Raw genomic sequence first — 16687 nt, 5'->3', positions numbered from 1 at the left:
GGGCGTCTCCTAGTTCTTTCTGACCTGCGCGGTTCAGTTCTGGGTGGTGTTTTGAGCTGGTCGGAGGGGCTGTTTTCTCCTCCCAGCTCTCTCTCTGAGCCAACGGGCTCTGGATTATTGGCTGACTCTTTTTCTTGGATTACTTCTGAAACTTTCCCAGCTGTTTCCCTCGGGAACCTGATGGCGTCGCTGGAACTCTGGGACCTCAGCTAAGTCTTGCGCCTCCCCCGGGTCATTGTCAGCTGTGAATTCAAATTGGTATTGGTCATGATTTGTTTCATTTGGTTCGGTTTGATCAGTTATTCGTTTCCTTAACTGATCTATGTGGCGCCTCCACACTCGGTTGTCTGGTAGCTCTACCACGTACGATTTTGGCCCGGTTATCTTTATTATTTGGCCTGCGAACCAACTAGGGCCGTCCCCATAGTTTCGGGCCCACACCCGGTCGCCTATGCTCATTTCCCTTGTCTTTTCTAGTTCCCCCTTGTAACCCTCTGGTGTGTAATGGGGATTCAAACGGTCAAGTGGGCACCGGAGTTTCCGTCCCATTAGTAATTCGGCTGGGCTTTTTCCGGTGGCCGTGCTTGGGGTTCTGTGCTGGACGGCTAGGAAAAAGTCTATCTTTGTTTGCCAGTCACCTGGCTTGAGCCTGGACAATGCCTCCTTAGCGCTCCGGACGGAACGCTCTGCAAGGCCATTCGACGCAGGGTGGAAAGGCGCAGAGAGGGCATGTCGGATGCCTCCTCTGCCAGGTATTCTTCAAACTGGGCTGCCGTGAATTGAGGCTCATTGTCGCACACCAGAGTGTCCGCAACCCGTGAGTTGCGAATAGGTGGCGCAGGGCTGCGATTACTGCTTCGGCCGTAGTGGATTTCATGAGTATGATCTCCAACCATTTAGAGAATGCATCAACAACCACTAGGAACGTTTGGCCGTGGAAAGGGCCAGCAAAATCAATGTGGATTCTTGACCAGGGCCCTTGGGGTTTTTCCCATTCCCTGACTGGGGCCGTTGGGGGTAGAGGTCTGGACTCTTGGCAAGCCTGGCATTTCCCTACCCTCTCAGCAATCTCTGCGTCCATGAGTGGCCACCACACATAGCTTCTAGCCAACCCCTTCATCCTTACGATCCCTGGGTGACCCTCGTGGAGGAGATCCAATACCTTTCCCCTTAACTTATCAGGAATTATTACACGATCACCCCATAACAGGCACCCCCCTTGAGCCGAGAGCTCATCTCGTTTTTTAACAAATTCTTTGAACCGTTCGCCCGGCGCAGCGGGCCACCCTCTCTGTACCCAACCGAGTACAGTTCTTAACACAATGTACGATGCCCGAGCCACTTCCTTAGATCTGACTGGGCCAGAGTCCAAAGAGTCAATAAATAGGATGGGCGTCCCCGGGGTGGGGTCTTCGGTCGCCCCTGGTAGTGGGCATCGGCTTAACGCGTCTGCATGCCCCACTTCTTTTCCTGGTCGATGCTGCAGCTTGTACGAATAAGCGGCTAAGAATATAGTCCATCGGGTCAAGCGTGGCGAAAGTGCCACAGGCGTTGGGCGGTCGCCAGCCAGTATTCCTAGTAACGGTCTGTGGTCAGTCACGATTTCAAAATTCCGCCCAAAGACATATTCGTGGAATTTTTTAACCCCTGACACAATGGCTAGTGCTTCTTTGTCTAATTGGCTGTAGTTTCTCTCTGGGGAGGACATCGTTCTAGAGTAAAAAGCTATAGGGGCTTCTGTGCCGTTTGGAAGTCTATGGCTGAGTACAGCCCCCACCCCATAAGGGGAGGCATCGCAAACCAACACTAGGGGTAATGAGTTGTGATATTGTATGAGCAGGCTATCACTTGAGAGCAGGTTCTTTACTGCTTCGAAAGCCCTATTTTCTGTCTTTCCCCAAGACCAAACAGTATTTTTCCCTAAGAGCCTATGCAGCGGTTCCGCAACGGTTGCTTTGTTCTTTAAAAAGACCGCATAGAAATTCACCAACCCCAGGAATGCCTGCAGCTCTGCTTTATTTTTAGGCGCTGGAGCCTTCCTAATTGCCTTGACCTTGCTCTCAGTAGGGTGAATTCCTTTCTTGTCTATCCGGTAGCCCAAGAAATCGACGGATTCGACCCCTATCTGGCATTTGTTTGCCTTGACTTTTAATCCGGCTGTCCGGAAAATCCCCAAAACCTTTCTTAAACGTTCCCCCAATTCCTCCATGTTTTCCCCTGAAATGAGGACGTCATCAAAGTAGGGAACTACCCCTGGGAGCCCCTGCAGTAGTCGTTCCATTAGGTTTTGGAACAACCCTGGTGCCACACTGACCCCAAATTGCAATCGGGTGCACTTGAATGCCCCCCTGTGCGTTACAATTGTTTGGGCTTCGGCTGTGCGGGCGTCTACGGGCAGTTGCTGGTAGGCTTGGGCTAAGTCTAACTTCGCAAAGACTTGTCCTTGCCCCAAAGAGTGCAATAAGTGTTGCACCACGGGAACCGGGTAAGCGCTTTTCTGTAAGGCTTTGTTAAGCGTCGCCTTGTAGTCAGCGCAAATTCTAATTGACCCGTCCGATTTTATTGGGGTGACGATTGGCGTCTCCCACTTTGCGTGATCGACTGGCACCAAAATCCCCTGATTTATGAGCTTGTCCAGCTCCTTATCGATTTTCGGTTTTAGGGCAAAAGGGACTCTCCTCGCTTTAAGCCTAATGGGGGCTACCTGGGGGTCTAAGTTGAAGGAAATAGGGGTCCCCTTGTACTTGCCCAGGCAGTCCTTGAAGACATCTTCGAACTCGTTAAAGAGAATGTCTTTCAGGTTACAGTCACTTTTGTAGATGCCAGTCACTCCCATGCCCAGGGCACGAAACCAGTCTAGTCCCAACAGACTGGGCAGAGTTCCTTCGACGATCGTGATGGGCAGGGTCTTCTTGTATGGACCGTACTCGACTCGGACGGAGGTGGTCCCTCGAACAGGGATGCGATTCCCCTGGTAGTCGTGGACTCGTAGCCGTTGTGCTTGCAGGTGGCGCTTTGCGACGGACGGCAGCGACTTCGCCAAAGTGTCCCAGGACATGATGGTGATCGCTGATCCCGTGTCTACTTCAAGCCGGCACCGTACTCCCTCTATTTTTGGCTTAGTGAAGATCTTCTTCTCCACTTGGGTCGAGGCGCGGCCTATGACCACCGTTGTTTGGTTGGAATCCGCGCCTTTTTTGTTTGAGCCAATCGCGGGTCGCCTTGCCGATTCCGCGCTCTGATTGGCCGATTTGAATTTTCGGCGGGAAGGTTGGGCCGCTCGACAAACTTGGGCTAGGTGCCCTTTCTTCCCACACCGCCGACATATCGCGTCCTTAAACTTGCAGCGTTGGCGCTGGTGTTGACCCCCGCAGCTTCCGCACTCGTCTCGGTCCCCTTTGTCGCGTTTCTCGGTGCGGCAGACCCCTTCCTCATCTTCACCGTCGGATTCGGTCTGAACCTCCTCCTGGTGCACCGGAGTTGCCTTCGCGCTCGCCTTCTGTGGGACCGGCTTCTGCAGTGTCTCTGCCGCTTGGGAGGACATTTCATGTGCTCTGGCTTCGTCCAGAGCGTTGGCCAGCGTCAGGTTGCTCTTTGCTAGCAGCTGTCGCCGCAAACGGATGTCTTTGACCCCTCGGATGAGTTGCTCGAGGAGCACCTCGTCTAGGTCACGGTATCCGCAGTCCTTGGACGCTTTTCTTAGGGCGGCCATGTAGTCACCGATGGATTCGCCCTCCATCTGCCTTCGCTCTCCGAATTCAAACCGCCGCACGTATTTGGACGGCGTTGGTGCGAAGTGGTTTTTTAGTAAAGTCTGTAAAGTTGGCCACGACACCGACTGCAACGGCGTTGGCTCTGCCAGGGCTTCCGCGATATCAATGACCTCCGGACCACAATGGCTTAAGAAGTAAGCCCTTTTTCGGTTATCTGGAACTCCTTGCAGTTCGTTGGCTTCTAGAAAGCTTTCGAAACGGGTCATATACGTTCCCCATTTCTCTTTAGCCGGGTCAAACGGTGCGGGCGGAGTGTAACTGGCCATCTCCACTTTTCTGCCCTGGGTTTGCTGGGTTCGGGTCTATCGTGCTTCAGCTCGGTTCTGGTTCTCCTTAGCCTCGAGATCCCACCTTCGTCGCCAATGTTAAGTCCGGGAAGTAACGAGACTGGAGACCAGGGTAGTGACAACAGCTCTTTAATATAGGGTGAACCCAGCAACGGGCTGGGGGAAAAACCTCTCCTTTTATACAGTTCTGCTGGAGGCTTCGTCCAATCAGCAACGTGCTGATTTCCCGCTCAAATATTTAAAGGTACAAACATGAATACATAACAACAACAACCCTGTGAGGTGGGATGTGCTGAGAGAGTGTGACTGGCCCAAAGTCACCCAGCCGACTTTCATGCCTAAAATGGGACTGGAACTCACACTCCCAGTTTCTAGGCTGGCGTGTTAATCACTGCACCAAACTGGTACAGTGTGTCAATCCAGCTTAATAAATAGAAAATGTAAAGGAAGAGGGGATTCTTCCTTTTATTTTTCCCTAAAGAGACACTTACATTGTGAGTTTTCCCATAAGCTTTTATCAGTCTAAGCTTTTGTTAAAAAAGGTTTTGCACTGATTATCTTGGAATGTTGCAATAATGACAGGGTGAAAATCTTTACTCCACCTTAGTGTTCTGTGTTTGAGTGGAAAAAGTTGATAAAACAACCTTTTTGTTACTATGTGTGCTAAAGGATAAGTTGATTTGACCTTGTGAACTCTCTTTGTGTATACACTGGATGCTTGGATGTGGATGGAAAAACTCTGCTGTAATATTTTGTTTAGTTCTATAAAGAATTAGCTGGCTCCTAAGAAACAAAATCAATCATTTTCTTTAGCTTTGTGTTTGGATTCACCATGCTAGTTGGCTCCATTTAAATAAAGGAAGAATAAAGGGCTATTTCTATTTTTGATTGACATAAAAAGAAAATTTCAAAAACCATCCCTAACAATACAAGGTGTTTGAACTTTTCTATTCTCTATATCAAGCTGTTGGTTAGAATTCACCAGCTCATTGAACAGAAATAATCTACGAGTGGGTTAGATGTGAGATTTGGTTATGCCTCACAAAGGAAGCTGGTGCATTTAATACATATGTGTGATGAAAATATATTTCCCTTTTTAATATGGACTAGCTCCACATTTACCCTCCTTACCTTATTAAGAATATGTCTACAGTTTCCAAGATACTGATTTGTTTTTCAAAGTCCTTGTTCTATTCAGTTCTCTGTTAAAATTTATTTGGCAATCGTTTGCTTGCTACAGTTCTCTGCAAACAGTCTAATTAGAAAATAGCATCCTATTTAGTTTTAATGCAGATTGAGAAACCAGTCCTGGTTTAAAGAGAGGTGGTTTTTGTGGTTTTAACATTTGTTCTTAAGTACGTAAGACTACCATATCACATGAGAAAGGAAATGACTGCAAAATCTTGGTCTGCAATTTTTATATAAACACAGTGGGAAGTAAATTCCAATAACATTTGCAGTAAGTGAATAATATTTTATATAAACTCTTCTATAATATTATGGCCTGTAAACCATGATTATGGTTCAGCCTGTCTTAATCCAGCCAACTGTTAATTTGTTAATAATGGCTTACAGGTAGCGGTTGACTTACGATCACAGTTGGGACTGGAACTTCTATCAGTAAATAATGCAGTTGTTAAATGACTCATCACATGAACCGTGTCTGCTTTTACAACCTTTTTTGTTACGGTTGTTAAACAAATCCAGCTTCCCTCATTAACTTTGCTTGTCAGAAGCCACCTGGGAAGGTCACAAATAGCAATCACATGACCATGTGCAACTGTAGTAAATGCACGATGGTTGTCAAGCCCTGGAATTTTGTGACCACAGGGACCCTGCAATTGTTTTAAGTGCAGGGAGTAGTCATAAGTCACTTTTTTTCAGGGCCATTGTAACTTTGAAAAGTTGCTAAATGAATGGGTTATAAGTTGAGGACTTCCTCATATGTAAACCTACTCAGTATTTCTCAGCCGGTAAGAACAGCTTCTGTTAGGTAATTGATGGCTCTGTTTTCTTCCTGCTCTCTCTATACCAATAAATTATTCTGTAAAATTGACAGACCTTCTAGAGCAGATTTTGGTTTATATTAGATTCCACCCACTGAGTTTTAGTTTTGTGTATAAACTATATAGTTAAGACAGTTTAATTCAAGTCCTAAGAAATTGACAATAAGGCTGCAGTGTTTTGCAATGATCACTTAATTCAATCAGTTTTTTTTTAAAAGTGATTAATTTGAACAGATTCCCAATTAATTTATTTACAACAGTGTCTTTTATAAAAGCTGCAGATACAGCCAGCATTTTAAAACATGTTCCATACTCTCACATAGGAGAAATACCTCTTTTATGTTCATATCTGATACAGTACACAGTATCATCATTTCTGCTTCAGAAATGCAATTATTTTGATCAAATAACCTACCAGTAAAATGTTCAGATTATGTATTTCTCTAAGTGGCTCGAATCCCTTTTTAACAGTAGTTTACATCACAAAATCTATTTGGATGACCGAACAAATGACATTTTACAAATCCCAACTGATAGCTTAAAAAATTGACTACATGCTCCATAGAGCTGTAAGGAAGCGTGAAATGGATCATTCGTAGCCTGCTGAAGCCAAGTAAAATGCTATTCTGGATCAGACAAAATATTCCAATGTAGCCGTACAGAGCCCTTGGAGAATAACCAGTTCTAGGGAAGAAACAGGGAATTCTTTGGGTTTGGATAAGAATACCTACTTCTTGATAGAGCTGTGCATGGGATTTGGAAGCAGGTGAGGCAAATATCCCTAAGAGAAATTCCAGATATTTAAGATCAGGATCATATAGATCAGAGGTGGGTTTCAGCAGGTTCTGACCAGTTCTGGAGAACTGGTAGCAGAAATTTTGAGTAGTTCGGAGAACCGGTAGTAAAAATTCTGACTGGCCCTGCCCCCATCTATTCTCTGCCTCCCAAGTCCCAGCTGATTGGGAGGAAATGCGGATTTTGCAGTATCCTTCCCCTGGATTGGGGTGTGAATGGAGATTTTACAGTATCATTCCCCTGCCACACCCACCAAGCCACACCTGCAGAACTGGTAGTAAACATTTTTGAAACCCACCACTGATATAGATATATTGAATGCTGCTCAGGCTCACCCTCTGTGAGATGGTGGTCATATAAATTTGATTAATTAATAAATAAAAAATACACATTTTGTCTGTGTATGTGTAAGTGTAAAAGAATCTCCACAATAAGACTATTGTTTGCATCAAATTTTGTGAAAGTTAAAGCTTATTTAAGAAAGCTCCTTCTATCTACAGTCATGGCCAAAAGTGTTGGCACCCCAGAATTTTTTCCAGAAAATCAAGTATTTCTCACAGAAAAGTATTGCAGTAACACATGTTTTGCTATACACATATTTATTCCCTTTGTGTGTATTGGAACACACAGGGAGGAAAAAAAGCAAATTGGACATAAGGTAAAGATTCCCCTCGCACATACGTGCTAGTCGTTGCCGACTCATCTCCGTTTCAAAGCCGAAGAGCCGGTGCTGTCCGAAGACATCTCCGTGGTCATGTGGCCGGCATGACTCAACACCAAAGGCGCACAGAAGACTGTTACCTTCCCACCAAAGGTGGTCCCTATTTTTTCTACTTGCATTTTTACGTGCTTTCGAAACTGCTAGGTTGGCAGAAGCTGGGATAAGTAACGGGAGCTCACCCCATTACACGGCACCACTAGGGATTCGAACCGCTGAGCTGCTGACCTTTTGATCGACAAACTCAGCGTCCTAGCCCCGTAGCCACTCCGTCCCTTTTAAATTGGATATAATGTCACACAAAACTCCCAAAATGGGCTGGACAAAATTATTGCACCCCTTCAAAATTGTGTATAAATAAGATTGTTTCAAGCATGTGATGCTCCTTTAAACTCACCTGGGGCAAGTAACAGGTGTGGGCAATATAAAAATCACACCTGAAAGCAGATAGAAAGGAAAGAAGTTCACTTAGTCTTTACATTGTGTGTCTGTGTGTGCCACACTAAGCATGGACAACAGAAAGAGGAGAAGAGAACTGTCTGAGGACTTGAGAACCAAAACTGTGGAAAAATATCAACAATCTCAAGGTTACAAGTCCATCTCCAGAGATCTAGATTTGCCTTTGTCCACAGTGCGCAACATTATCAAGAAGTTTGCAACCCATGGCATTATAGCTACTCTCCCTGGGCGTGGACGGAAGAGAAAAATTGATGAAAGGTTGCAACGCAGAATAGTCCGGATGGTGGATAAGCAGCCCCAAACAAGTTCCAAAAAAAATTCAAGCTGTCTTGCAGGCTCAGGGAGCATCAGTGTCAGCGCGAACTATCCATCGACATGTAAATGAAATGAAACGCTATGGCAAGAGACCCAGGAGGACCCCACTGCTGACACAGAGACATAAAAAAGCAAGACTACAGTTCGCCAAAATGTACTTGAGTAAGCCAAAATCCTTCTGGGAAAACGTCTTGTGGACAGATGAGACCAAGATAGAGCTTTTTGGTAAAGCACATCATTCTACTGTTTACCGAAAACGGAATGAGGCTTACAAAGAAAAGAACACAGTACCTACAATGAAATATGGTAGAGGTTCAATTATGTTTTGGGGTTGTTTTGCTGCCTCTGGCACTGGGTGCCTTGACTGTGTGCAAGGCATCATGAAACCTGAGGATTACCAAAGGATTTTGGGTCGCACTGTAGAGCCCAATGTCAGAAAGCTGGGTTTGCGTCCGAGATCTTGGGTCTTCCAGCAGGACAATGACCCCAAACATATGTCAGAAAGCATCCAGAAATGGATGGCGCTGGAGAGTTCTGAAGTGGCCAGCAATGAGTCCAGATCTAAATCCCATTGAACACCTGTGGAGAGATCTTAAAATTGCTGTTGGGAAAAGGCGCCCTTCCAATAAGAGACCTGGAGTAGTTTGCAAAGGAAGAGTGGTCCAAAATTCTGGGTGAGAGGTGTAAGAAGCTTATTGATGGTTATAGGAAGCGACTGATTTCAGTTTATTTTTTCCAAAGGCTGTGCAACCAAATATTAAGTTAAGGGTGCCAATAATTTTGTCCAGCCTATTTTTGGAGTTTTGTGTGACATTATGTCCAATTTGCTTTTTTCTCTGCCTTTTTTTTATTTTGTTCCAATACACACAAAGGGAATAAACATGTGTATAGCAAAACATGTGTTACTGCAATACTTTTCTGTGAGAAATACTTGATTTTCTGGAAAAATTTCTGGGGTGCCAACACTTTCGGCCATGACTGTATCTCATAGTGGGTTTTTTTTTTAAATAAATTCCAGAAAATTTATATGCTGGAGTAATTTTGGAAATATCCAGTTTATAGTACCACTTCCAAAAGCACCAGGGTGAGATGCCCAGTAGTTTAGGCCATAGAAAAGAACATTTGTAGTGCAGGGTTGAACTGCAAGGTCCTAAGAGTGCAAGCTCCACTGATGATATTACCTAATTTGGTAATGAAACGTCTGCAAGAAAACAATCGAGCTCAGAGGACCCCCGTAGTCTGTTTCTATTGGAAGTACATGGGATCTGGGCCAAGAAAAGGCATTTTCTGCACTCAGCTCTAGTGACAGAAATACCATTTTTACCTCTTCTGCTATTCCTGAGCTTTCATATTAGAAGCTCTATTTTTCTGCTCTCAAGGAAAGTGTTTCTTGGTAATGGGAACATTTCCTCATCCTCAGGAAAAGGAGATTATTGAACTTTTTCTTTCTTAGCTCCAGTGAAAGGAGGCTTTTCATACATTTCCCAACTTTTCCCATCCCTAAACAGAAAATAGTGAAAAAGAAGATCCTCCCTCCCTTCTTTCTTTCCCTTTAAATGTTTCTGAGAAATTTCCTATTTCATTGTTTTCTTTTCTTCTCTTCGCTCCTTGAATAACAGTATTGCTTTCTTTATTTAGATATTATTTTTGAGATTGGGCTAGAATATCTAGACACAATCAACTAATTTTGGAAAGCAAAAATAGATCTGACTTGTACTTGTATGGAAGATGTGACTTGGAATTACTAGGATGGGAAGTTTAAAAATTAGGAACCTACTTTTGCATTTTTGTTAAGCAACTGGAGGGCTATAACTATGAAGTCACCAGGATCTGAGCTTTACTTGACGGAGGCTTAATCTGATTTTGTAGTTGGGAATTGCCTTTTTGGCTTAATTCTTGCCAAGTTTTTTCTTTGAGCATGTATTTATATCTGAATTGTAGTGTGCAATTCAGTGTTATTATGCAGTGTTAATGCCTAAGCATTTGGACAATGAGCAGAGAGTTTTGTGCAATGGTTAATGTAAAGTCTTAAATTATAGTTTTTCCACAATTATACCTACAAAAATCTCATTTCGTAACTATTCTGTCAAGAAGCTAATCATGCTTACTTTAACCTGGCTCTCAGAGCTAACTATATTTTCTAAAATAATTCAGTTGTCTGGGTTTACAGATCAGAAACAGGATCAGCCCAAGACAAAGAAATTTCCATCTTCCAAGACCTTCAATTTTAGGGAGTTGTGCTGATCAGTCTTCAGACTGGCATGCTGAGAATAGTGCTGTGACTGGTCTGTATTTTGTGGTTTCAACCACTTGAGATTAAAGTAACAAAAATAGTTTGAGCTTCGAGCCAAGAGACAAAAAACATAGGAAATATTTCTAAGAATTAGGACTCCCCCCCTACTTTAAAGAACAATCAAGAGGAAGAGTTCTCTGTTGCTGTAATTTTCTTTTGTGTAGTAGAATAAATCTATGTTTGCATTAATGAATTCTAACATATTACAAACATTTCATTCAGTTACATAGAGTTGAAAATAGAGTAATAAGTCCCATGGCCCTCCCTGACCTGCACAGCATCCCTGGTGCATACTTCCCCAATCCATGCAGCATCTCACACATATTTGCATATACCATTCATGGCCTGCACCATCAAGCACCCCTTCATTCATTTTCCCACCTGACAGTAGCCATTTACCTGCCTGCTGGCCTTGCACTTGCAACTTCCTAATGGCTTCCCAGCAGTGAATGGGGAAGCTGGCGGGAATTCGAGGGAGTAAGGGAGTTTTCTGATACCCCTTGTCAGTTTCCCACAAGGAAACTTGGTGTGAAGCCAGCAGGACGTCAGAGGTCACTCCTCCTCCCACTGCTCCCCCCATCACCATTGGTCATTGTGTTTCTTTGTTTAGATAAGATCATTTGAAAAGATGATCCAATGGGAGCACAGCTTGTTTAATTTCTGATAAGTGAAAAATTAAATTAATCCTCTGCTTTTAAAAAGCTTCTCTTTTGCTATGCCTGTTTCTTATTGCTGGGAACAAATTGAATAGAATAAGAATCATGGTGGTGCAGTAGTTCCTTGATTCCTTGATTTCTCAGCTAGAGGGAACACTGATCAGCTCATAATGATCAAGGATTAGCAGCAAAGACAACCACAGGTTAGCTGAGCCCCCTTGAAGGACTGAGGTGTGGAAACTGTGGTGGTGTTGAAGCATCCCTAAAACTCTGCATAAGCAAATTGCAGAGCTAGTACGGCTGATGATTTTAGGATATTGCATACCTGCATTACATTTATGTACATTTGAAAATAAATGCACATTGTTTTCCTTTCTTGACTGACCTCTTTTTAACAATGCCAGCTGCAACAATAAAATTATAATTCACAAAGGCTTTTACTTACTACTAGCAAATGTAGAAAATTTCTGAGGTAGTATTAAGCTACGAAACAGGTAGCATTAAGCCACATATTATATACTTTATTTTCTTTCATGGATGCCAGTTATCTAGTTTCTGTTTCTGATAATTACATCAATTTAACCTGCAATCCAAGATTGAAATTGTATTTTGCTGCAAATCAGGTTAGAGGGAAGGATTTAGTGCATTTAAGGAGGGAAAAAACACATTTGAACCAAGGCTCTAGTTTGCTTGCTTATATGAAGTCATAATCTGATGTTGGATCTCATACTTGAGAATACAGATAGCAAATGATTGGCAGGATGTTTTTCCTGTCCTTATTAAGATTAGTAGTGACTTGTTCCTTTGGTTAGTACTAGAATTAAGTTTTGTTTGTACTGCAAGAATATATAATTGGTAGTTCAAGTGTTTCCATCCTTCTTCTATAGACTGATAGATGATTCAACTGTTGAACTGTTTTTTTCTTTTATAATTATTGTCCTTTTTATTAATAGTTACAGCACTGTTTCATACTGATTTTTTAACTCTCTAAAATTAAAGGTTGAGATGTTATTTAAAACAATATATTTGGGTTCAGAGTTTGGTAATGCATTGTATTTACTAAAGTATACTGACTGGTATGAAGATCCTGAAATGTCTTTTTAGCAAATGGGGGGAAAAATCCCATGATTAAGCAGATAACTGGTAAATGCAATAACAATATTGTTATAAGAGTTGAGAATATCTCTTTTTAAAATTTTGCGGACAATTTTAAATGGTCTTTATTGATTAAAACTTTGATTTTTAGAAAGTTACAAATGGACGAAGGGTTGAAATAAATTTGAAATAAGATTTTGAAATTAATTGTAAGAATGCAAAAATTCTTTTATTTTGAATACCTTTCAAAACATAATAAGATAAGACTTAAGAATTGGATACTAGAGAGAACAAAAGATTATAATAATGGAAAAATGACAGGCCACAAGAGGGATCTATAAAAGTCTTAATAATTAAAAGGATATACAAATAACAAACCAAGAGAGTGATCTGGAAAACATTTATATAGACACCCATCTTATAACCAACTCTGGGTGGCTCCAAATCAAAGTTGGAAGGTTTTTTGAACATTATTTGAAGGAACTAAAAAACAAGAAGTAGAAGGAAAAAATATAAAGTTGCTTTATTTAATCAAGGGTAAGATATATATATTGTTATCACTGGTAACCAGTGATATACCAGTTATCACTGGTATAATGGACTTTTGCTGACATGGGATATGGGAAGAAGATATCATTTAGTACATGTTAAGAAAAAGTGATAAGTGACTAAAATGGCTTATACTTGTAATAAAGGGGGAAGTCACTTCTTTACATATTTTCTTTTTTATTATAATAAATACATCTTTTTTATTTATTATATTCTTTTTTCTATCTTTTTATTTTCTCTATTTTTTCCCCTTTATGTCTCCCCTTTATGTCTTATTTGAAATAAAATTTGGGGACCCATCCCCCAATATGTTATCTTTCTCTATCTCTCTTCAGAGAGGCATTCATAGAGAGACAAGAATATATCTTTTACACAGAGGCAACATGGCAGGTGCTATAATTTTAGCTGTAAATTCTTGATAAGGTTTAAGTTTGCAGGTTGCTGGTGGTGCACTAATGCAGGAGTCTCCAACCTTGGTCCCTTTAAAACTTGTGGACTTCAACTCCCAGAGTCCCTCAGCCAGCAAAGGTGGCTGAGGAACTCTGGGAGTTGAAGTCCACAATTCTTAAAGGGACCAAGGGTGGAGACCCCTGCACTAATGCTTTTCTTCATGCCTTTGGGTAGCTCTAAAATCAGGCTATGAGAGTCATAATTTTGTAGAAATTACTAATATTAACAGATATAAGAGTGCTCTTGAGGTTAGCGTGGTTTGTTTTTCATTAACAGAGAACTCAACTGCTCCCTATTAGCACCCTGTACAGGAAATTCTTTAAGACAAATGATGCATGAGAAAAATGACAAATAAAGGTCTACCGTCTGGTTCTGTGATTCTTGCACTCTGTGTGCTGAGTACCCTATTCATTGTGGGGAGATGAGCTCACGCTTGTATTATTAAAGCTACATGGTGCTCCCTGTGTGGGCTGTAATACTTGAACAATGTACCATATAATTTCAAGCAATAGGTGGTGAAAGTAGACCTGAATCACTTGAATAAAATCCGGAGAACAACTGTGTGATCTGTATCTTTGTTTGTTAGATTTTATTGTGCATGTGCACGCTCACACAATGCACAGATAAATACCTTATCTCAATGATAGTCTAAATATGAATGTCATTAAAATTGTGTAAGCAACACAGACATACTGAATTGACTATGGGAAGGCTTTAAGAAAGGCAGGCAACGTAACATCTACTTCTAGGCCAATTTGCCAATTTTTTTTGGCAACTTGAGACAGTGTAAGTGCCATTTGCTTTACTTAATGTATTTATTGAGTTGTAAAGCGGCCTGATTAAACAAACATATTCTGGGCAGTATAAAGTATTAGTATAAAAAGAGATAAAGCCATCAGGTGATATGGAGAATGCAAATGGTCTCCCATAGACTCAGAGCCCGTCAAGAACTCCAGTAGGTTGTGGGAGGAAGGCCAAATTTTAAAGATTCTTTAAATTAAGGCAAGAATGGCAGACATCTGAGTACTTTGGGGGATGCCGTTCCAAAGGTGAGGAATAATGACAGAGAAGGCATTCTTCTTGGATTACATTAGATGATGACCCTGTTTTAATGATGGAGCCAAAGACTGCTGACTTATCAGATCGAACAGAACAAGACGAAAGGGAGATAGAGGTATAAATGGTATCTTGACAGGTATGGGTAGTGGAGCAGAGTACATGCTTATCCATGTTTAGACTGCTATTTAACTAACTTCTCTTTAGTTTTGTTTTCTCACTTTGCTGAGTACTTTTTCAATGCCATATATTCATTATGGAAGAACTATGAACATTACCTTCCATTTTAAACATATACTGTAGGAAATCCATTGCTTTATCGAGGTGGACTTTAATTATTTTGAAGCTCCTCTACGACAGCATATGGATACAGAGAGATGAAAATAAGCGACGATATGAATGTACACGTTAGCTAGGCCCCCTGGCAAAATTAAAAAAAAAATTCCCTGGGGTCCATCAGATTTCAATGATATATGCGACTATACAAAAGGTCATGGGATACTGATACCAAAGTAGAATTTATAATATTGTCTCATGTTGATCTTGGAATTGACTTGTTTCCTCTCATGCTGAAACACGGGCTGATTATGACAAACTCAATTAACAGAATAATGCTAAATGTTCATCAGTGTTGGACACTCTTCTCCCTCCTTATTAAAACTTCCTTCTTTGTACGAAGCACCAAAATTATGTATAAATATATATTTCATGTATTGAATGGAAAATTGTTTTCTTTTTTCAGCCTTTTTTTCAGCTTATAAAATTACGAAAACTTGGGCTTAGCGATAATGAAATCCAGCGACTTCCTCCAGAGATAGCAAACTTCATGCAGCTGGTAGAACTTGATTTGTCTCGAAATGGTAAGCATGAATATGTGTAAATCTGTATTAGGGCTTTTTTACAGCACAGTTGAAAATGAGTCAGCCTTAATTATTGCACTATAGAATTAGTTGGCAAATAGGTTAATGCATCTCTTCTAACTCTTCATGACTGACTTGGAAAAACAAACTATTAATGTCATAGCAAGCTAATGAAGGGCCTGCCTAACATAATAAGGTCCTATGTTAGCTTGGCATGAAATTGTCCCTGTTCATCCTTCTTTTGTTTGAATAGATCTTAAGACTGGCCCAAGCCCTGTGTTATGATTGCCTTTTTTATGCTGGCCTAACTGTGGCCTGCAGAGTTTGCCACATATTCACATTATTTGAGCAACAGCAGCTACTTTGCAGGACTGGACAAGCTTTATGCAGTGCGTTCATCAAATGCCTGGATTCACACTTTGCATTATGGGATTTTTTTAGTTTTTCCTTGGTGTATGGTTTTAACAAGGCCGTTGTGGTTTTTTTTTGGGGGGGTGGGGGAAGGGAGAATAGTATCTTGTTATAACTTAGCCACCTGTGAATTATTTAGTAAACACTGCCAAGCATGATGCATAAACCCAGTCATTGTCTAGATTTTGCATTATTTTGCACATTATTGTGTAAGAAACGGGGAAAGCTTATTTTAATTGATTTTTGTAGACAGTATGGGGTAGGGGAACTCATAGTTTGAAAGGGTTTTTTTTTTTTAAATTAAAGCTTGATAGAGGTTAAGAACCAGCAAATGGAAGAAATATGCTGCTGAACATACCTTGATCCCAAAAGACGTTAGTTAATATTATTTTCATTGTCATGTTCACCCATCATGTCTAAGAAAATTGTGGTATAGGCTGTACAAATAGTATGTTTTCCATGAATACTTTTGAGAAACAAATTGGCCGATAAATTATGTTGGGATCATTTTAAAACATTCACAGTTCCTGAGAATCGTATAACCGAAAGCCTACCCAGGTATTATTTAAACCAGATTTCCTTTATATAGTACCTCCACATTAAAGGCTAATATCTCGTATATTTAGAGGGTGTTAGATTAGAACATGATAATTTAAAGCAACAATGGAAGCTAGTAACCTCCTCCTGTTGTTTTTAATAACAATTGCAATCTACAAGCTAACGATTAGCATTTCAATTGATATTGGTGCCCTCCATAACCTTGTTGTCACAAGCATAAAAGTTATAAATGAAGGCCTACCTCTTGGAAATCTCTGAAAGGAAGAAACTATTTTAAAATTCTTTACTGTGACCCAATATCTTTGCTCTTTTGTCCTGACAAGTACTTACCAAATTTTACATGCCTGTTTTTATTTTGCTTCAATGTTCTCCTTTGCATTTTGAGTTCAGAAGTATTTATTCATCA

General features: G+C 41.2%; 1 protein-coding gene across 1 annotated transcript in view; it reads left to right on the top strand.

The window, feature by feature from the left end:
* Positions 1-16687, top strand: part of LRRC1 (leucine rich repeat containing 1) — a 102056-nt gene that overhangs the window by 16786 nt on the left and 68583 nt on the right. Inside the window, exon 2 of the mRNA XM_058177058.1 lies at positions 15195-15312. Within this exon, the coding sequence (XP_058033041.1) occupies positions 15195-15312 (118 nt within the window). The remainder of the gene's footprint in view (positions 1-15194; positions 15313-16687) is intronic.

This window comes from Ahaetulla prasina, chromosome 1 (assembly GCF_028640845.1).
Source record: "Ahaetulla prasina isolate Xishuangbanna chromosome 1, ASM2864084v1, whole genome shotgun sequence".
Taxonomy (NCBI): domain Eukaryota; kingdom Metazoa; phylum Chordata; class Lepidosauria; order Squamata; family Colubridae; genus Ahaetulla; species Ahaetulla prasina.
The sequence above is the reverse complement of the archived record's forward strand: the minus strand, read 5'-3'. Positions and strand labels throughout refer to the sequence as shown.